General features: G+C 41.4%; 1 protein-coding gene across 1 annotated transcript in view; it reads left to right on the top strand.

The window, feature by feature from the left end:
* CCDC141 (coiled-coil domain containing 141) overlaps positions 1-23,615 on the top strand; it is a 145,871-nt gene that overhangs the window by 78,699 nt on the left and 43,557 nt on the right. Inside the window, exons 9-13 of the mRNA XM_038751341.1 lie at positions 3,569-3,741; positions 15,449-15,590; positions 17,587-17,706; positions 20,282-20,473; positions 22,741-22,920. Of these exons, the coding sequence (XP_038607269.1) occupies positions 3,569-3,741; positions 15,449-15,590; positions 17,587-17,706; positions 20,282-20,473; positions 22,741-22,920 (807 nt within the window). The remainder of the gene's footprint in view (positions 1-3,568; positions 3,742-15,448; positions 15,591-17,586; positions 17,707-20,281; positions 20,474-22,740; positions 22,921-23,615) is intronic.

The raw sequence follows: 23,615 nt of genomic DNA, 5'->3' as shown, positions 1-23,615 counted from the left end.
AGCTGCTGTATTAAGTATTTTGGAGCATTTGGTCTTGGTTTCTTCTCAAATCCTGCATTGGCTAATCGAAAAGGTTTCTTGAAAAAAGTGAATTCTGACTTAAAGAGGACTAAGTATTTCCTGGACTACTAAATAGGGATAGAATGCAGAATGAAAATGTGAAATGAAGCAGCAAGGAAGATGCAAAAAGAACAACCAGAGAGAATGGGCCATCACCATCATTAATCATCAGTCTGTATTTATTTTGGGCAGAGAAATTAACTTAGTGCTCTCTGTATCGAGCATAGTTCTCCATACCTGTTGTGCGTAGAGCACTGTCTGACATCAACTGTCTTTGGAACACAATGCTAAACATTTTATTATACCTAGGAGTTCCCTTCTTAAAGTCACTTTTCTCCAACATGCCTTCCTCATCCATGCCCACTCCCCACTATCCCGCTGATTCTTATCTCCCCAACTAAACTGTGAATACCACCATCCTCCCTCTCTCACAATCCCATAACCTTGGTTTTTATCGTTGACCCATCTCTCTAATTCAACTCATGTGGTCACTCTGTCCCTGAATCCTTTCGATTCTACCTCCACCACCTCACTAGAATCCAATCCTTCCTCCCCATCTGAACTGCTACCATATTAGTCCAAGAACTTGTCATAACCTGCTTCCATGCTGCATCAGCCTCCCTGTTGACCTCTCTGCCTCCAGCCTCTATTCTTATTCTGCTTCACTCTGTTGTCTTCTGAAAAATGAAACGTTTAACATACATTTTCCCACTCCTCAGGTATCGCCAGTATTTGCCCATCCACCACCGAACCAAACAGAAACTTTTTCCCAACCATCAATCAGCTCTACCCCTCCTTGCTAACCTCGTTCCTCTCCCACTACAACCCAGCTCACTTACTGCCCTCCTGTAGTGCCAACCTAATCACTATACCTCGATCTCATCTGTCTCACTACCAACACCTTGCCCACTTACTCCCTCTGGCCTGGTACTCCCTCCTCCCTCATAATCGGAAAGCCCACAACTCTCCCCATCTTCAAAACCCTACTAAAATGATTTCTCCTCCAAGAACCCTCTCAGCTCCCCACCTGATTCTCCCTCCCTTCTGTGTGGTCTATGCACTTGTGGTCTCTACCCTTTAAGCACTTCGAGGCTCATTCATACCACCCCCACCCCAACCGCTCAGCACTTTTGTATTCTGCTACTTCTCCTATCTGTAATTTATTTCAAAGTCCATCTCCCCCATTAGAATGTAAATTTTTTTACGGTGTTTGTTAAGCACTTACTACGTGCCAGATACTGTACTAAGAGCTGGGATGGATACAAGCTAATCAGTTTGGACATGGAAATTGTAATTGTGTCTATCAACTCTGTTTTACTGTACTCTTACAAGTGCTTAGTACAGTGCTGTGGAAACAATAAATGCTCAGTAAATACCACTGATTGGTTGATGAGGGCAATATGAATAATAAATAATATGAATCCTAAACACTCAGTATGGAGTTGTAACCCCATTGACAATCAATCCATCAATTGTATTTATTGAGAGCTTACTGTACTAAGTGCTTGGGAGAATACAATATAACAGAGTTGGTAGACATGTTGATGGTATTCTTGCTGACTGACGGTTTGTAAGGGAAGGAGGAAAAGACAAACTAATCTCAGTTAATTTTACGATTTCTTTGCCATTCTGGCTATGGGGCTAATAGAGGAGGAGTTTGGAGCTGTCGACTAATGATAATTTAGTTTGAGGAGTTCCAAGGTCTTGATTGGTCCAGTCAATCAAAAATTAATAAAATGAATAAAAAAAATTTCAAAAGCGGCTTGCTTAAAATTCTGTGTTGAGTTGAAATGGATAGTTACAACATGGAATAGAAATCAGTAAAAGATAGAGAAGAAGACATCGGAGTTCACTTACTGGAGACAACACAGCACTATTATTTCTAGCCTGCAATTACTGCCCTTTAAAAACAGAAAACAGATTTTGTGGCTTGTGCTTATTTTTTCTGAAGGAAATTTTCCCCCATTTATTGAGACGATCCTTAGCAAGAAACATTACAACATTTTCCCTGCTTTTCCTTTTTTTTTTAGTTATTTGTTAAGCACTTTACTATGTGCTAGGCACTGTACTAACTGTTGGGGTAGATACAAGCTAATCAGATTGGACACAGTAGGTAAACCCACTATGTTGCTTACATTTTTAATCTCCATTTTACAGATGAGGTAAATGAGGCACAGAGAAGTTAAGTGATTTGCCCAAGGTCACACAGCCGAGGTCCTTCTGACTCTTAGGCCTATGCTCTATCTACTAGGTCATTCTATTTTTCTTTGAGGGCCTTTGTAAAAAAATCCCCAAACCACATGTGATACCCCGAACATTTTCTCTAACATGGACATGTATCCCCTATCCTAAAAAACAAAATAAAACAAAACAAAAACCCTCTCTTGATCCGATGGCTCCCTCATTGTCACCCCATCACCATCCAACCACTCCTCACCAATCTCCTTCAGTGAGTTGTCTGTACCCACTGCCTCCATTTCCTCTCCTCCAATTCTCTCCTTGACTCCCTCCAAACTGGCTTCTGTTTCCTTCACCCCAGAGAAACTGCCCTCTCTAAGGCCATTAAAAACCTTATTTTTGCCAGATTCAAAAGTCTCTATTCCATCTTAATCCTCCTTGACCTCTCAGCTGCCTTCTGCCTTTGGATCATCCCCTTCTCCTTGAAACATTATCCAATACTGGCTTCAATCTCATGGTCCTCTACTGGATTTCCTCCTATCTCTTGACCTTGACATAGAAGGAAGAAAAAGTAGGGGAAATGAAAGCTTAGTCAGGAAGGGCAGTGTAGAAACCGCTTACTACAAGTGCGCTGGACACAATAAGCGTTCAATATCTACCATGGACTGATGGATTGAAGCAGTGTTGCCTAGTGGAAAGAGCATGGGCCTGCTCTTGTACAGATTTATTACTCTATTTTACTTGTACATATTTACTATTCTATTTATTTTATCTTGTTAATATGTTTTGTTTTGTTGTCTCTTTCCCCCTTCTAGACTGTGAGTCCGCTGTTGGGTAGGGATCGTCTCTATATGTTGCCAACTTGTACTTCCCAAGCGCTTACTACAGTGCTCTGCACACAGTAAGCGCTCAATAAATTCGATTGAATGAATGAATGAATGAATGAGTCAGAGGATCTGGGGTCTAATCCCAGCTCTGTCACTTGACTGCTTCATGACCTTGTGACCGAGATCGAGGTTCAGTGAGAAGGTTGACGTTAGAGGAGAAAAATCTTTCGTTGCTTGTTAAGGCTCGGACCAAGACTTACTTGAGTGCTAATCATTGTGTTCCATTTGTGATACAGACACTTGCTCGTGGCAGTCATTTTCTCTAGGACTATTGATTGAACTATCAAACTCTAAAATCCATTCAATTTCTCCAGCCTGAGAGCAGGTTCCAATCTTTTAGATACGACCAAGTTCATTTTCAAATTTTTCCTAATCATGCAGGAGGCACCGTACGTAGATTTTCAATAGGGTACTGAAATAAAAAATTTGTTTTTGTTTGGCAGGCATTTGATGAACTTGGAAGAGTCGAGGCTTACCTGAAGGTCCTGAAATCAGAGGGTTTAAGTTTGCCTGCCCTGGCGATGAAGCAAGAGAAGTTACATAGCAAAATGAGAGACTGCACTGTTGATGCTCTGCAAAAAGGGCAAGTCCTAATCAGTCAAGGAGGTGCCGACAGGTGGGTAGGGTAGGCCTTTTTATTACTAAAGTAATAATAATTATAATAATAATTTGGTATTTGTTAAGCGATTACCATGTGCCAGCCACTGTACTAAGCTCTGATACAAGGTAATTGGGTTGGACACAGCCCCTGTTCCACATACGGCTCACGGTATTAATCCCCATTTTGCAGGTGAGGTAACTGAGGCACAGAGAAGTGAAATGACTTGCTCAAGGGGGAAACGGGATTAGAACCTAGGTCCTTCTGACTCCTGGGCCCGTGTTTAATCCACAAAACGAACTGGTCATCTTATGCATTTAGGTTGCATCCTGCTGCATAGCACTGGAATGAAAGTGAGCTTTGAATTTGCAGTTTCAGCCAGCTCTACCCGGAAGCAACATTAATAATAATAATAATAATAATAATAATGGCATTAGACCCAAAGCCCTGTGGAGTCTGCCCCTGAAGAGTGTCTGTCTGGTCCTATTATTTTGAAATAATGAGAACGACCATGGGCCTGGAAGTTGGAGGACGTGGGTTCTTATCCCATCTCCACCACGTACCTGCTGTGTGACCTTGGTCAAGTCACTTTACTTCTCTGTTCCTTAGTTCCCTCATCTGCAGAATGGGGATTCAATACCTGTGCTCCCTCCTAACTTGGACTGTGAGCCCCATATGGGACGCGATTTTCCTGTATCGATCCCAGCGTTTAGTACAGTGCTTGGCCCATCACAAGTGCTTAAAAATGCTATAACTGTCATTATCCTGCAGTAACAGCAAATGATAGTTGTGGTTTGGGAGGATCCATTGTAGGTCATTCCTTTATCAGGCTGTCCAGTCAGTTTTTATGTTGAAAATAGTTTGGGGTGTGTTTGGAGTCCCTGGGGAGACAGTGATAAAGTTCTGATCTGATTACTGAATTTCTGGTTTATCCCGGCCCCTCCACCTTCAAGTAGCCAAGGGCTACGTGACCTACTTGTTGCATATACTCCACTACTTTTTCATATACCCTATCAATAATACTTCTGCAGTGCATTTCCTTCAAGGACCACAAAGGGCTTTCAAAATCAGGATTGCTATTCCTGTTTGAAGAAGGGAAGAAAAGCAGCATAGCAGAAGCAGAGAAGCAGCGTGGCCTAGGAGTTCGAAGGACCTGGGTTCGAATCCCCGTTCTGCCATTTGTCTGCTGTGTGACCTTGGGCAAGTCACTTCTCTGTGCCCCAGTTACCCCATCTGTAAAGTGGGGATTAAGATTGTGAGCTCTATGTGGGACATGGATAGCGTTCAACTGATTGGCTTAGAGACGCAGCGTGGCTCAGTGGAAAGAGCACGGGCTTTGGAGTCAGAGGTCATGGGTTCGAATCCCGGCTCCGCCACATGCCTGCTGTGTGACCTTGGGCAAGTCACTTAACTTCTCTGAGCCTCAGTTACCTCATCTGTAAAATGGGGATTAAGACTGTGAGCCCCACGTGGGACAACCTGATCACTTTGTATCTCCCCAAGCGCTTAGAACAGTGCTTTGCACATAGGAAGCGCTTAACAAATGCCAACATTATTATTATTATTATTATTATTGTATCTACCCCTGCACTTAGTACAGTGCCTGGCGTACAATAAGTGCTTAACTAATGCCATAAAAAAGGAAGGGCATGACAGTGTGGTAGTTATGGGAGTTACCAAAGGGCATGGGGATTCAGAGGTCTGACCAGAAATAGAAATCCATTAGAAATGTAGCAACGCTAAGCCAGGAATAGAGTCCTGATTTCCACCCCGTGCTTCCACCAGATGACTTCACTCCCATCCTCATCCAGTGACTCACGGGTCTGACTTCTTGGGTCAACAGTCATGGGGGACTTTTTACAATTTAGGAAGGAGATTGGGATGAGTTGGAAATTCTACTAGAACTGGAGGTGCAGAGATAGACTGTAAACTCACTGTGGGCTGGGAATGAGTCTGTTTACTGTTCTATTATAATCTCCCAAGTGCTTAGTACAGTGCTCTGCACACAGTAATCTCTCAGTAAATAGGATTGAATGAATATAATTAGATAAGGCAGAAGATAGATCCCCATTTATATTTTATATGAAAAAACTCATTGTACCAGGTCTACCAAGGACAAGCCGAAAGGCAGGTTGTAAACATTTTAGCAAATCCTTAGTCTCCTACGCTGCATTTAGAGCTCCCAAAGTGAGAATAGTGACTGACTGTTGTGCCCCATTCCCTCTTTCTTGCCTCCTGCAGGAAGCTCCCACCTCTATACTGTAAACTGGTTGTGGGAAAGGAAAGTGTCAATGGCTTTTATTGAGCACTTACTGTGTGTACTGCACTGTACAAAGCACTTGGGAGAGAAGCATACAACAATAGACACATTCCCTGCCCACAATGACCTCATAGTCTAAAGGAAGCTCACAGTCCAGGTTGATTGATTGATCGATTAATTCTCCCAAGGGCTCATTCATTCATTCATTCATTCAGTGATATTTATGAGTAAGTGCTTATTTATTGTTGAAGTGTTTATACAACAATAAATAGACAAATTCCCTGCCCACAATGAGCTTACAGTCTAGAGACAGGAAGACAGACATTAATATAAATGAATAGATTACAGCTATGTACATAAATTACAGATAATCAGATTTTGTGGGAGCCTGGCATGATGCCCAATGTCGTTACATCAAACTACCAGACATCATTAGATCGTGCTTCTCTAACTCCTATCTTGGGGTTCCTTCAGGGTGGAAACCCCATGAGGGCCAAGCCAGGTGCTGCCCCTCCTTTGCCATCTCCAAAAAACCCTCTGTCCCTTCTCTCATCTTCTCACTCGAAATCTGCCTCTGGACCAGGCATTTCAAAGGGCCAGGTCATGTGAGGACAGGCTCTTATGGTCCGCAGTGACAGTAATAATAATAATGATGTATTTGTTAAGCATTTACTATGTGCCGGGCACTGTACTAAGTGCTGGGGTGGATACAAGCAAATCTAGTTTTTCACCATCCCTACCCCATGTGGGGCTCACAGTCTTGATCCACACTTTCCAGATGAGGTAACTGAGGCCCAGAGAAGTGAAATGAGTTCATGCAGCAGACAAGTGGTGGAGCCAGGATTAGAACCCATGACCTTCTGACTCCCAAGCCTGTGTTCTTTCCACTAGGCCAAGCTGGGGGCCCCCCCCCAGCTACCACACCCTCAAACTTGCCCTCACCGAGTCCTGCTTCAGCAAGGTAGCTCGAGGCTGCTTCTCTCTTGGGTCCCCGACAGAGCTCTGGAGGCAGGAGAGGGGAAATGGATTTCAGTCCCATCTACTTGGACACCACTTCTACTTGCCCCAACTAGACCTGCCCAGCTGGGTGGAGAAAGAGGATAGGGCAGGAGTAACAGATATAGCACAAGCCTGGGAGTTAGAAGGTCATGGGTTCTAATCCCAGCTCTGCCACGTGTCTCCTGGGTGACCTTGGGCAAGTCACCTCACTTCTGTGAGCCTCAGTTACCTCATCTGAAAAACGGGAATTGAGACTATGAGCCCCTCATGGGACAGAGACTGTGTCCAACTCAATTTGCTTGTATTCACCCCACTGCTTAGTCGAGTGCCTTGGCTCAGAGTAAGTGCTTAACAAATGCCATCGTTAGAGAAAGAGATCATTCATTCATTCATTCATTCATTCAATCATATTTATTGAGCACTTACAATGTGCAGAGCACTGTACTAAGTACTTGGAGAGTACAATTCAGCAACAAAGAGAGACAATCCCTGCCCACAATGGGCTCACAGTCTAGAAGGGGGGAGACAGGCATCAAGACAAGTAAACAGGCATCAGTAGTATCAATATAAATAAAAAGAATTATAGATGTATACACGTCATTAGTCAAAATAAATAGAATTATAATTATAAATATGTACATAAGTGCTGTAGGGCGGGGAGGGGGGTAGAGCAAAGGGAGCCAATCAGACGAATGGGGAGGGGGAGCAGAGGAAAAGGGATGAGCTCAAAGATCAGGGATGAGCTAAGCAGGGAGAGGGTGTGGAAGTGAAGGATGGGAGGGTGAGTGGGAATCTGGGGAGCTGTGAGCTTGGAGTGACTGCCTGTCTCACTACTTCTTCAGCAATTTTAACCTGGCCAGCTTAAAGTGGTCTGGCAGGGAGTTCCATGCTTCCCAGGCAATAAACATGTCAGAGAACCCACCGGTTCTCTGCACTACACTGTAAACTGTAAACTGCACTCATCCGTAACGTTGAATAAAAAGCAGGTAATAGACCACATCCTTGATAAAATCCTTCCCCATCTCAAATTGTTCACAGCTGGGTCTATTACCCAATATCCCCAAGTGAGGGGCTGGGGCATGTGGGGAGAAGGGAGAGTTGAGGGAAATTTCCCCACCCTGACTAAACTGAAAAAGGTTCTGTGCTGGAGGGGTTTTAGGGAAGCAGAAATGTTCTTCTGATTAGAGTGGTGCTTTTTTTAACCGAGTTCTTCACCAAACATGACCAGAAACTGAAATGACAAATGCAGAAAATGTTGGTGATGCTACATTTAGATGGCAAATGTCAGAGGCAGAAATTTCTGGAAATACCAAAGTTGAGGTTCTCATAGCGGCGCTCCCTCATACCCCTTCCCACATTCTCTCCATCTATATTAAGGCTTTCTGTTTACAGGCTCCTGGATGTTGCAGCTGCAATCTTTGCAAATACACACTGTAGGCTTTTGGAATTTACTGGAGTTCTGCTCCAGGAGACCCCACTGGTTCATTCCTTTTATTTAATCTCCTATGTATTTTAGAACATTCTGATCATAGCATGTGTGTTTTGCCATACTGCTATAATGAATGAAAAGGAACACTGGGGATTCCTTTCTTTGCCTCCAAAAGCTTCAGGGGAAAAGAGAACACTGTCGAAATGTATTCCTGAGTCATTTTCTGACAGGCACCATTTCGTGAGAGACCCAATTTGGTGAAAATCACCATTTTCAACAGAGTCATTTCACCACACCATCCCCCAAACGGGACTCACGCTTTTTGTTCTTGCTCTTTTTTCTTCTAGTCTTAACAGACGTGGTGGGCCTCATCATTAATTCTGTGTGGTACTTGCTTTGTCCTAAGAGGGATGCTGGGGTTCTGAATATCTGAATCTCTCCTAGGCTCCACACATCTGCTGCCCAGATCTTTTTTTAAAAAACTGTTTTGCGCCTATCTCTCTACTCTCAAAAACTTCCAACAGGTGCCCCATCAATCTCTGCATCGAACTGAAAGTCCTTACCGTCTGCATTAAGGCACTCAATCAGTTCTTCCCCACCTACCTAACCTTGCTAATTTAATAATAATAATGATGGCATTTATTAAGTGCTTACTATGTGCAAAGCACTGTTCTAAGTGCTTGGGAGGTTACAAGGTGATCAGGTTGTCCCATGGGGGGTGCACAGTCTTAATCCCCATTTTACAGATGAGGGAACTGAGGCCCAGAGAACACAAGTGACTTGACCAAAGTCACACAGCTGACAATTGGCAGAGCTGGGATTTGAACCCATGACCTCTGACTCCAAAGCCCAGGTTCTTTCCAGTGAGCCACGCTGCTTCAATTTCGTACAGCAACTCAGCCCACACATTTTGCTCCTTAAATGACACTGTACCTCCATCTCATTTATCTCACTGTTGACCTCCTGCTCTTCCCTCTGGCCTGAAACTTCTCCCCCTCTCTCTCTGAAAGACCACCACTCTCCACATCTTCAAAGCCCCTCTAAAAGGCTCAAGGCAGCTGAGAAGCAGCTTGGTCAAAGTCGATAGAGCATGGGTGGGGGATTAAGAAGGACCTGGGTTCTAACCACTTGTCTGCTGTGTGACCTTGGGCAAGTCACTTAACTTTTCTGTGCCTCAGTTACTTCATCTGTCAAACGGAGATTAAGACTGTGAGTTCCACGTGGGACCCGGACTATGTCCAACCTGATTAGCTTGTATCTACCCCAATGCTTAATACAGTGCTTGGCACACAGTAGGTGCTTAACAAATACCATTAAAAAAACCCTGATCTCTCATTTCTCCTTTGTATTCACCTTCCCTTCAGCATTGTAACTATGCCTTAGGGTTGGTATCCTTTAAGGCCTTTGTTATTTACCCCCACCCCCAGCCTCATAGCTCTTAGGCACATACCTTATATTCTGACACTTCCCCTATTTGTAATTTATTTTTAATATCTGTCTCCCCACTAGATTCTAAGATCCTTGAAGGCAGGCATCATGTTCACTGACTTTACTGAATTAATACTCTAGACTATAAGCCTGTTATGGGACAGGAATGTGTCTATTACTTCTCTTGTACTCTCCCAAACAGTACAGTGCTCTGCACAGAGTAAGTGCTCAATAAATGCCATTGATACTCTCCAAGCTCTTAGAACAGTGCTCATTCTAGAAGGAGCTCATTACAGCCAGCATCACCTGTAAGGGGACACACATGAAAGTACTGGTAATAGTAGCGTTCACTGAACACTGGCTAGGCACAATGGCACTTGGAAAGAAAAAATCATGAAAAAGTGGCATGTCCTCTGCCCACAATGAGCTTGCCTCTAACAAGGAAGATAGACACAAAAATATTTACAACTTGAGCATTCAAAATAAATGAGTGAATGCACAATCAGATACACATACACAAGAATTAAAGATGGGATAAATAAATACGCAAGTGCTGAAAATTCCTGGTGGGTTTGTACAACTTCGAGAGTCCCAGTTGCATACAGATGCACATTTAGTTGGTGTTCATGATACAGACTGTAAGCTCATTATGAGCAGAGAATAGTAATAATGATGGCATTTGTTAAGCGCTTACTATGTGCAAAGCACTGCTCCAAGTGCTGGGGGTGGGTACAAGGTGATCAGGTTGTCCCACGTGGGGCTCACAGTCTTAATCCCCATTTTACAGATGAGGTAACTGAGGCTCAGAGAAGTTAAGTGACTTGCTTAAGGTCACACAGCAGACATGTGGCAGAGTCGGGATTCGAACCCATGACCTCTGACTCCAAAGCCCATGCTCTCTCCACTGAGCCATGCTACTTCAGTGGTTCAGGGAATGAATCTGCTAAATCTGTTGTATGGCATCCTCCCAAGTGCTTAGAACGGTGCTCTGCACATAGTAAGCACTAAATAAATACCACTGATTGAAATGGGCATAGAAGACACTCATCTGTGCTATAAAACAAGACAGTTTAGCAATTCCCTTTAATAATAATAATGGAATTTGTTAAGCACCTACTATGTGCAAGGCACTGTACTAAGGGTCCTTGCAGGTTAAGGAGAGCCAGAACACCAACCTAAACAAATTCCATTTCTCCTCCCTCCTTGGCCTGTGGCATATTGGTTAGAGCATGGGCCTGGAGTCAGAAGGTCATGGGTTCTAATCCTGGCTCTGCCACTTGTCTGCTGTGTGAAGTTGGGCAAGTCACTTCACTTCTCTGTGTCTCAATTACCTCATCTGTAAAATGGAGATTGAGACTGCAAGCCCCAAGGGGGACAGGGACTATGTCCAACTCAATTTGCTTACATCCACCCCAGGGCTTACTACAGTGCCTGGCACATAGTAAGCACTTAACAAATACCATGACTATTATTATTATTATTATTATTATTATTAAGGAGCCAGAGGCCTATTTTCAAACTGCAGCCAGGAAATGGAAAAAATGGATTCAGCTGATTTCTCCTGATGAGATGGAGTAAGCTGTCACTTACTAGCCATCTGGTCCAGCTCCGAACCCAGACGGGCTGCCAATAGTAATTTATGAAACGTTCAAAAGCAACTTGCAGTCTCTGAAAAGAATCATTAGTACACATTAAGCATGGAGATCCCTCCTCCCCACCAATTCCCATTGGAGACAGATGCAGAGAGAGACCATCCGCTTCTCGTACTATAAATTTGCCGATAATATTAACAATAATTGGGGTATTTATTCAGTACTTACGATGGGCCGAGCACTGAACTAAACACTGAGTTAGATATAAGATAATCGCTGCCTGAGTAGAAGGGGGTACAAGTATTGAATCCTCATTTTACAAATGAGAAAACTGAGGCCCAGAGGAGTTAAGTGACTTGCCCAAGATCCCCCAGCTGGCAAATGGCAGTGTCAGAGGACACAGTAATCGCTCAGTAAATATGATGGAATAAATGAATGAATGAATGAATCTACAGGCCAGGACTCTGACGAATATTAAGTAAATCCAACTGTCTTGAGGAGTTCACCCAGATCCTTGGGCGGCTACTCTGGGGTGTGGATGATCAAGTCAGAGTTCAAAGTACCCGTTCTCACCCTTTAATCATCCCCATCATAGGAAAGCAGCACTGTATGGTATTTTCAGTCCCATCCAACTATTCTATGCTGCCAGCCTTGACGATGCAATAAGGGATCAATCAATCAGTGGTATTTATTGAACGCTTACTGTGTGCAGAACATGATACTAAGCGTTCGGGAGAGCAATACAACAGATTTGGTAGGCACGTTCCCTGTCCACAACAAGCTGGAACTAAAAGCTGTATGCACTAACTGGTTGGCACTCTATTCTAGCTAAACTTGGGCCCTCAAATCCAGCTAAATTCGGGTACTGTCTGCAAATTTAAGTTTTCCGGTTTAGTTTTCTTTGCAACTAAATTTGAGTCTAGCTGCGCTGGTTAGGAAAATGCAGTGAAAATGAACAGATCAGGTCCCTACCTTCAGGAATCTCACAGTTCCAGCTCTACAAAACTAATGAAGTTCAAGTAGCACAATAATATCAAATGAGAAGCCTCAGAACCCAGTTCAGAAGTGGAATCTAGGGCCAAAAGTCTGTCTAAGGCCTTAAGGTGTTTAAAGTTTCTCCAAATCTCTAAATCGCTTGAAAGAACCACAGGTACATTCCTCTCTTCTCCCCGGGGTGGTAGAGGAAGAGGAGATGGGAATCTCAACTCTCAACCAGAAAGAAGCAGCATGGCAGAGAGAAGCAGTTTGGCTCAGTGGAAAGAGCATAGGCTTGGGAGTCAGAGGTCATGGGTTCTAATCCTGGCTCTACCACTTGTCAGCTGTGTGACTCTGGGCAAGTCACAACTTCTCTGTGCCTCAGTTACCTCATTTGGAAAACGGGGATTAAGACTGTGAGCCCCACGAGGGACAACCTGATCACGTTGTATCCCCACCTGCGCTTAGAACAGTGTTTTGCACATAGAAAGCGCTTAACAAATACCATCATTGTCATTATTATTATTATAATACTTGATAAGTGCTTATTGTGTGCCAAGCACTGGGCTAAGCACAGGGGTAGATGCAAGTTAATCAGGCTGGACTCAGTTCTTGTCCCACAGCCTAAGTAGGAGGGAATAGGAGTCAATCCCCATTTTACAGGTGAGGTAGCTGAGGCACAGAGAAGTTAGGTGACTTGATGAAGGTCACACAGCAAGCATGTGGCAGAGCGGGGGTTAGAACCCCGGTCCTCTGACCCGCAGGCCCGTTCTCTTTCCAATAGGCCTCACTGTTTCATGGGTCAGTTGCTGAGGAGATTCTCAAGCTCCTGGCTGACCTAACCTTTTACCTACAAAATAAGCACTAGCCTATGGATTATCTCAAAGAAGAATTGTGAATTTGAGTACCTAGGAAATCCATCCCCCAGCCCAGTTTCTATTTTTCTTATACTAAACTTGTTTCTGAACATAGATATCCAAATATGGTATGCTTTTTGAAATACAAACCTCAGGAAATATTTACCCTAGTTGTAACTACTCTGTTTTCATTTAAACTTAGTTGTAATTCCGGTAGCACTATAGAGAATACTTGTGTTTCATTCACTTTTTGTTAACTGGGGAAACTTCTGCAAATTACTGTTGGATTTCCTTGTTGCTTTAGAAGTTCTCATTTTCATTCAGGTGAGGCTTCTTTGCTTATCAGTAGTTTGAGACTTCACTCTCATTTCCCTACTGATTAAATTCATTTTCACTGTCAGAAATTAATCATTTCTGGTGAGTGCACTGAAAATCAGAACTTCTTTCCAAGATTTTATTAAACTCCAAGTGATCATATTCAAGGGACTATGCCTCAGTCTTTTTTCTGGTTGTGTGCTGAGGGGAGCTATAAGGTAAAAACTGTTTCAGTGGTAAACATGACTACATTTCAAAATAGGTTAAATTTTAAAGCAAGAGAATGATTAATCTACAAAACTTTAAACTATTTATGACCTGACATGACTGCTTCCATCACGCTGAGAATAACACTGTGGCAACATCTGCCGCCCCTCCGTCTATCAAAGATCCCTGCTCCTGGCTTGCTTCCGCATATTCTCGGACTTCTCCACCACTGCTGAAACTTTAAGGGTCTTTTTGTGTGTTTGTTTTCTGTTTGCGTTGTTTTGTATTTGTGACATGAGGACCTTTGAGGCTTGGTCTGAAAGGTGAAATAAGGTGACTTCTTAGTGTGCTTCTAATCAGCTCCAGTGACAAAAAACTCACATTTTAGTAGTAGTAGTAGTAGTAGTAGTAGTAGTAGTAGTAGTAGTAGTAGTAGTTGTAATAGTAGTAGTAGTAGTAGTAGTAGTAGTAATAGCAGAAATAATAGTATGGGCCTAATGAGTAGAGCACAGGCCCGGGAGTCAGAGGATCTGGCTCCCGGCTCTGCCATTTGGCTGCTACGTGACCTTGGGTAAGTCACTTAACTTTTCTGTGATGCAATTCCCTCATTTGTAAAATGGGGATTCAGACTGTGATCCCCACAGGGGACAGGGACTGTGTCCGACCTGATTAACATATATCTACCCCAGTGCTTAGAACAGTGCTTGGCAAATTGAAGCTCTTAACAAATACCGCAATTATTATTACTATTATTATGTTTCCTCATAATAATGTGTCTGTCTCCAATCCCTCCTCCCCACTTAAACTTGAAGCCTGTGAACATCAGCTTGTCTGATTCCCAGGCCTGTCCTCTATTCATTAGGCCAATACTATTACTTCTGCTACTACTATTACTAAATAATGTGCTTATTTTTCCTTGCAATTATAAGTTTCATGTCACTGGAGCTGATTAGAAGCAATCTAAGAGGTCACCTTTCAGGTCAATCCTCAAAGGTCCATATTTTAAAAGAAATACTACTATAGCCTTTGACTATTTCATTTTCATGAGATTTATTCATGTGTGAAAACCAGCTACTAGGTCTCATTTATATGGGCCTCAGTTGTTACTGATTTCTAATTGTGGGTGGGAGCTTGTTTATCATTTAATGAAGATCGCCTTGAGCTTTCTTCCTGCTGAAGATGAGCACCCTGGTGTTTATTAAACATTGTCTATTATCAGATAAGTAAATACTTTGTTGACTGACTGTTCACATTTCAATTCAAAGGGAATCTTCAGAAGAAAGTTCTTTTTTCAATCATGCGTGAAGAAACTCTTCTGCAAGCTAATTAGACATCACTATAAAGTTCCTGAAAATTTTCAAAAAAAGAGGCCTTTTCTGAAGGACGTTCAAATCCTACTACAAACCCGATGAAACATCTTTTCATTTCCTTTTAGAATTTGCTGTGTCAACATGCTTCTCCAGAATCGAGAGTCTTTGCTACACTGTTTCACAGCCTTAATGAGAATATCGCTATTTTCATGTCCACTCCGGGTTTTGAGGTTTGAAAATGCTAGGGAGATCCCAGTTACAGTTTACAGTAAAGGTGTTTTTGACTCCTCACAGTCCTCTTGGCTTTGGTACTGGGGTAGAGATGAACTAACAGCTGGTTTGTTTCCATTTAGCTCTCAGATGGCTGGAATTCAGAAAATGATGGGATGTATTGAGAGGCGTGTGGATCAACTAACTCAACAGTGTTCTGCTTACAAAGAGTTTGCTCTTAAGAGACAGCAATTCACTGCTTCAGTGGAGGGTTATCTACAGAAGGTACTTTAATGTTGTGGAATCAAAAGGCATTAATTACATTTCTAAATGTAACTTTGGCCATGTTTATTTCAACAATATTAATGGTACATGAACCTTGGTGCAGGGAAAAAAATAGAGCTATAGATATAAATATTCACATACGTGCCCTCATGTGAAATTGCTTGAGTGCGGTGAAGTAGAAGAAGTTATATTGCTGTTTTTTTCCTTTGGAAACAGAAGTACATAAATCAGTTCCCCAAGAGGCATATGGAATGCAAATCTGGACAATTTATCCCATGAAGGAGATATTATAAACTACCATTCCTTCAGGACAGGGACCCTGATCTGTCTAAATTCAACTCAGGCTGCTCAAGAGGGCAGGACTAGTATTGCGATTAAGCCTGAATTTGTTGTGGTTTTTATTTGTCTCTCTCTTTTGGGGAAGAGCCCTTTGACCCAATGGAAATGTCCCTTAACCGCCTTGAGGCTATTACACCCACACAAGTACCATTAGGCCTGTGACCTTTAACTGACCTTGTACTAGAGCAGGGATAAATAAAGATGTCTGTACAATCACCTAATTCTGTACTTGGGCAAAATGTAAAATTAATTGCATTGAAATATTTCCTCAGTTTAAAGGTGGTGTTATGTACGCATGGTTGGATGACAGATCATCAAAAATAAGAAAGTAAAAGCAAATATCCTTCCTCTAACAACAGATTCAGTGGCCAGCATGATAGCATTGGCACCTTGAATGCACTGTCCACATTGTGCACATGGAAAAGTTTTCAGCTTCTGCCTGTAGCTTTTAGTTGCAGTGGTCCTTGGAGAAATATTCCACCCTCAAGAACAAATAGACAACGTGGCTCAGTGGAAAGAGCACGGGCTTGGGAGTCAGAAGTCCTGGGTTCTAATCCTGGCTCCGCCACGTCTGCTGTGTGACCTTGGGCAAATCACTTAACCTCTCTGAGCCTCAGTGACCTCATCTGTAAAATGGGGATTAAGACTGTGAGCCTCACGTGGGACAACCTGATCACCTTGTACCCCCCCCAGTGCTTAGAACAGTGCTTCGCACATAGTAAGTGCTTAACAAATGCCGTCATTATTATTATTATTAAGTAGTCAAGGTAAGGTCCTCTCTGGTCTGGAAATAAGAGAGGACCTGCCCTCTGAAGCAGTGTGGTCTATGGGCAAGAGCCCAGACCTGGGATTTAGAGGACCCAGGTTCTAATTTCCGGCTTTGTCACTTGTCTGCTGTGTGACCTTGGGTAAGTCATTTGACTTCTCCATACTTCAGTTACCCCATCTGTAAAATGGGGATTAAAACTGTGAGCCCCATGGAGGATGGGGACTGTGTCCAACATGATTAGCTTGGATCTATCCCTGAGCTTAGTACAGTGCCCGGCACATAGCGCTTAACAAATATCATTAAAAAAAAAGATCCTCCTTAATTTCCCCTCAGCCAGTAGCTCCTCAAGTCTTTTTGACTAGATGGTCCAGAGTTGATTGTTTTCTGTTTCCACAAATCACAACCACTCATTATGAATACACTGCATGATATCTACAGCTGTATCACCCAATCTATTTGGTGGAACATATTGTTAATTTTACTGAAGGGGGGGGGGGGGGTAATTAAATATAAAATAGAGGAGTAAAATTCGATTTCTACTATTGATTTTTACTGTTTTGACACCTGTGTACATGTTTTGTTGCCTGTCTCACCCTTCTAGACTTTGAGCCCGATGTTAGGTAGGGACCATCTCTATATGTTGCCAACTTGTACTTCCCAAGCACTTAGTACAGTGCTCTGCACACAGTAAGCACTCAATAAATATGATTGAATGAATTTCTAGCATTTTTCAAAGTAATTTTAAAGTATAGAATTAGATAATTTTTTTTAACCAAATAAGCTGTCTTTTGCCAAACAATTCCTATAAAACATATAGGGCATATGTGTCTACATATGTAACCTGCATTGCTCTGTCACATTTTTTTCAAATTTATTTTGTTTCTAAAGGCATCAGTGTTGATTCAGAAAATCACTCCAGAACTCTCAAATGGTGTGGATGTTGGATCCAGTCTGACTGAGTCAGAGAGAATTTTGAGCAAATATCAGGAACTAGATAGTCAAGCTAAGGTAAATATAATTAAGATGATCTCTGCATTCTTTTGCAAGAAAGTACAATAAGTCCTTGGCAATAAACCATTTAAAGTTATATTTCTAAAGATGTGTTTGAAACTTATAATATAGCCATAACATACCTGAAAATATTTATACCTCTTTGTTTAGTTGTCCTATACATTGTATGACACTTTTAAACACAAGATTTTATCCATCTGTGTGGGCCCAGCTAATAAGAACAATGCATAGACAGATAAAGATTATCTCTTGCTCCAGTGCTGCATTTATTACCCACAATTGTTATCCACAGAGCTACCTTAGGAAATCACAATCTTCCCAAAAGCTAAGACCAAGATACTCACCCCATTTCCAATTCCTGAATACCAAGAATATATTTTAATAAAGCTTATTAAAGAACTGAAGTCAAAATACACACACATACATTATTCATAGATTAGGTGTTTTATTACTCTCCAAAATACCATGGAAAAATCAAATTCTGGGTCCTCGCCCATAGATAGCAAATATATCAGCACAAGAAGGGTGTTGAAAGGATTGTCTGTTGAGAACTGGTTGTTTTAATTACAGGCTCACACATGGAAAAAATCTCCCAACCAGCATCAATTAGCTTTGAATCCAAAGTACAGTTTATCTGTCCTTCTGTCCATATATCTGTCTATATACTTAGCTATCATCTATCTATTCAGCTATCATCTATCTTGCTTTTTAGCTATTTACTTCATGACTGTAACAGTTTTTTTTTTTACCAAATTATAGGACGGATTTTGCCTTTTGAAATTCATATTTAGAAACAATATGTCTATAATTATTTTTTCTCACCCTGCACCTTTCTTTCACAGAATACCTTGTGTCAGGTTTTAGAACAGCATTTGTGTATTAAAATTACCTACACTTAAAAGAGTACTTGGGAAGAATATTAAACAGGCATAATCCCTCTTTGCTACAAATGAGAAGGGTAATTTTTCCTGTCACTTGGGTGATTTGACAGTTATTAGACCTTAGTTTTTTTTTTCTTTTCCACCATGCTCTTCATTGATCTGCCATATATTGGCTACCGAAACCACTCATGAACCCATAAATTCTGTGGACCTCACAGAATTTTACTCTGCTCAGCATCAGAAGGAAACGTACCATACTATTCCTGATTTTATGAAATAGAGTTCACACTGTAAGCTGAGTTTGACCTATATATTGTCAGGTACTATTTTTCCCTGTGGTGTTTTAAATTTCTGATGCCTCTCTGGATCCAATTTTAGGTAATAACTGAGACAGTATATTAGTTTTTTCTAAATTGTCAATCACCTCACCAGGATGGGAGGAGGGTGGTTAAATGGCCGTAACTAAGGGAATTCTTGCTGGGATCTGTCTTCAGTCGTGAAGGTTCCTGATGAAGAATGGCCTATGGTATATTTCAAGGAGGACAGTCCTGAAGAAAGCAGGTTAACACGAGCAACAGAGATATCCAATGGCTACCTTGGCATCAACTTGCTGAATTAAGGGAAGCGGCATGGCCTAGTGAATAAAGGCTGGACCTGGGTGCCAGAGGACCTGGCGTCCAATCTCAGCTCTGCCACATGTCTGCTATGTGACCCTGGGCAAGTCACTTCCCTTCTCTGGGCCTCAGGTACCTCATCTGTAAAATGGGGATTAGGACTGTAAGCCCCATGTGGGACATGGTCTGTGTCCAACTTGGTTAGCTTGTATCTACCACCGTGCTTAGTACAGTGCCAGGCAAAATGCTTAACAAATACCATACAAACAAAATAAAATTATAGTGCTATTTTACAGCATCAGCAATCAATCAATAAATCAATGGTATTTGCTGAGTGCTTACTGTGTGCTGAGCACTTGGGAGAGTATGGTACAATAAAGTTAGTGGACTCAATTTCTTACCACAAGGAATTCACAGTCCAACTCCTAGTGACCTCACTATGCTGAGGTTACTGACCATATGCTTTGCACGCCGTAAGCACTCTGTAAATATGATTGAATGACTGTATGGGTCTTGCATATAAAATGATTGTGGCCACTTCTTGATATGCTTTGTCCCCATCCACCTACTTAACTGTTGTATTTTGTATCCCAGTGCCCAGAGTGTGACTTCTAAGCCACTATTGCTACAACCAATTCCTTCAAGCAGCTTCTTGTTCTTGAAACTGAGAACCAAGGCTTACTCTTGACAGCAAACTTCACCACCTTTTTGTAAATCCAAAAGTATTATTGAAGTCAAGTTCATTAAAGTTATCGTATAGGGCTCAATTTCAAAACTGTAATACTACTTTGGTGCACACTGGGATTTCAAATGAAAATAGAAACTTTGGAATATCTAATTGCAATAAATATAAAAGATAGCATTATGAAGGAGCGGCCTAATGCTAATGACATCCTGACATTCTTTTTAGATTTGAAAATTGCACTTTTTACTGAGAAGCAATGGGATGCAAGTTCTATTAATTAAAACAGGCACAATAAGGCTACACTGTGCACCATCTGGTGGACATTACCATCGAAATGTGCATTTTCCCCAATCTCTGTTATCCTTTGCTTTACTATGCTTCTGCCTCCACAGGAGACCACATGCGAATTAGAAGCAGCTGTGAGAGCCATGAAAGAGAAAGACGAATTGGAGCCTGTTGAGGTGGACTCACTTTCTGGTAAAGCTGACCTGCTATTGAGAGACCTGAAAATACTGGGCAGAAACATTGGCTCCAAGCTTCAAATCCTACAGATTTATGTGTCATTTTTAAAATCATCACAGGAGGTAAAGTACCTATTAGCGGCTTTTTCCTGTGTCCACTGATATGCTCTCTTTGCTCACAGAATGCTCACCTTCTCTTTCTTTCCTCTTTTCATTACTCCCACTCTCCAAGTGACTTTGTATATGCTCCTTCCTCCCATTCTCTTGCCCAAAGTACGCAGTTCCTGGTCCATGAGTGCTCATTTAAATATTTTTGCCCAGGACTTATGATTCTCTACCTGGTCAATATTCCTTCCTTCCTCTTTTTTTTTTTAATCCTGCTCTTCTTATCCCAGTTGCCCCTTTTATCTCCACTTCTTTCCTTATCTCTCCACCGTTACAAATTCCCATATGACAGCATACACCCACAGGTTGCTTTTAAATTATTCTTTAATCTTCCCTTTTCTCCTGTTCAGTAGGGATATTCCATATGAGAGAATTTACATCAATTTATTGTGTCAGTGAACTCAGGCAGTATAGAGCCTCGTTAAAAGAACTGATCCCTCTCTCCCCATCCTCTTTCTTCCAGTTCTTGTTTGCATATTACTGGAACTGTGTAGAGAAAGAGGATGATAAATCCTGGGAAAATGTTCTAGCAAGAGTCCAAGGGAAAGGAATATCGCTTGGTACTATGAAGATCCTGAGACGAAGGAAGAATAGAACAGGCTCAGGACCATCAATTGCTGGGAATTGATTTCAGTGACTTATGTCAGATTACTGTTTATCCCCATTCAGGCAACAGTCAGGTTAACAAATACCATACTAACTGATTCTTCATTCTTAACAGTCTCTAAATTATTCAGAACCTAAATTGAATCAATTTCTGATTAACAAACACAAATCTGGAAGCCTTTAAAACTCATTAAAATACAGTTTACTTTAATTGGTTCTTAAATAAAGATATTGGGTCCACATTCCCTTGGGATGATCTTTCAATTAGGGATAATCTTCAAGTTTTCTAGACATAGGACTACTGGTTTCCTTTCCATTTGTCCCTACTTCATTGATTGTGATTTGCTGTCCCATTAGAATTGTTTCTGAATTTCTGAAATTTATCCTGGGACTATACAGTTGCTGTTCATTTTTAATTAATAAAATGCTTCTGTAATAATAATAATAGGGGTATTTGTTAAGTGCTTTGTCCAGGGAACATGTCTACCAATTTTGTTATATTGTACTCTTCCAAGAGGTTAGTACAGTGCTCTGCACACAGTAAGTGCTCAGTAAATATGATTGATTGAAGTTCTGTGCTAAATGCTAGGGTAGATTCAAGATAGTCACAGACTGTCTCTATATGTTGCCAATTTGTACTTCCCAAGCGCTTAGTACAGTGCTCTGCACATAGTAAGCGCTCAATAAATACGATTGATGATGATGATGATCCCTGTCCCCATGGGGCTCACAGGTTAAGTAGATGGGAGAACAGGCTTTGAATCCCTATTTTACAGGTGAGGAAACTGAGGCACAGAGAAGTTAAGTGACTTGCCCAAAGTCACACAGCAGGTAAATGTCAGAGCCAGGATTAGAAATCATGTCTTCTGACACCCAGGCCACGCATCTCCCTCTGTAGCTAGAACACAAACTACAGCATTAATTGCTATTCCCAATGTTCCTGCTGTTGAAGGAAATCTATACTGAAGTACAGTGAGATTTGAAAGGAGACTGTAGCGTTCACATAGGATATTGATTAGCAAACAAGAAAACATAATTCAAGTAAACGGGAAGCAATCTAATGTGCTTCAATATAACTAGCTCGGTTGGCTTAATGTTAATATTAGTCCATAAAATTAATAATTATTTTCATTGGGCTTTCATTGTTTTAGAAGAACAGTTTTGTGAACCATACTAAAGTGTTCTTGTATTTGATGCCTTATGTTTTTCTACTGCTGCCTTCCTCTTATTGTATTTATGCCTCACTTTAAAGTATGTAAATTTACTTTAAATGGAACTGCATGACTCTGAAATATCTAACAGGAATTCACCAAATTGCTGACAATTTGAAAAAAAATTTTTTTACTGTGTTTAACATTTCTTGTTGGGCAATAAACTTGTGAGCACACTCCATCACCCACAGACAGTCCAGTTTGTCATCTGCCTAAATAGCTTTTCGAGACTTCCAGGCTATTTGGCATATTATATAATGATACAAATGTGGTAGAGAAATTTGCAACTCAGAAATGTGCACCATTGACTGATTTTTCTAGTAGAAATTCATCTTTGAATTTGGAGAATCCTTCATTGTAAATTTCCAAGCATTTAACCTTATCTTGAATTTCTTTGTGCTTTTTCAGGTGGAAGCACAAGCTCAGATCTTGAAAGGATTTTATCAAACCAAAATTGCACAGAGTGAAGATGAAGAAGCTAAACCTAAGGCTTTGGTTGAGTCATCTGACAGAGAATGGCAGTTGTTTTTCAAGAAGAGCTTTTCAGCACAAGACCTTGGATGTGACTGTCTAGATTTAATAAATATGGTGAGAACCAAATTCACTGGATCGAATGTTCATCAGGGCCCAGTGGCTCAAAATCATAAAAAAAATTCAGATGTTTACTGGTCGAATAACTCCCTTGTGCTGAAGCAGTCCTCATAGGCATAGCCTGGAATCAAAGGCCCAGTGTAGCCTTAAATAATGTTCTTAGTTAGAGTTTTGGGGCAGAAAGGTGCTAGCTAAATAAGGTGATCATATATCCCAAATTGGCCAGGATTGGCCTTTCTGTAGTTTGATGAATGGCCTACAGGTGTTTCTAGATTGTTTCAGTACTAGTAGAAGTAATGGAATAATGTATTCACTGAGCACCCACTAAATGCAGTATACTGCACTAAGCTCTTGGGAAGAACAACGAAAATGATTTCCTGTCCATGGGGAAGACCAAAATAGAGATATTCAAAAGGAGTGGAAACAGAATAAGTAAAATTCAGTGACCAAATGACTAAGCATGTATACACAAGTATGGAAAATGGGCATAATTCAATCATTCAATCGAATTTATTGAGCACTTACTGTGTGCAGAGCACTGTACTAAGCTCTTGGAAAGTGCAATTCGGCAACAAATAGAGACAATCCCTACCCAACAACGGGCTCACAGTCTAGAAGGGGGGAGACAGACAACAAAACAAAACAAGTAGACAGGCATCACTAGCATCAGTATAAATAAATAGAATTATAGA

This window comes from Tachyglossus aculeatus, chromosome 9, assembly GCF_015852505.1.
Source record: "Tachyglossus aculeatus isolate mTacAcu1 chromosome 9, mTacAcu1.pri, whole genome shotgun sequence".
Lineage (NCBI taxonomy): Eukaryota > Metazoa > Chordata > Mammalia > Monotremata > Tachyglossidae > Tachyglossus > Tachyglossus aculeatus.
This window is presented reverse-complemented; position numbering and strand designations above follow the sequence as displayed.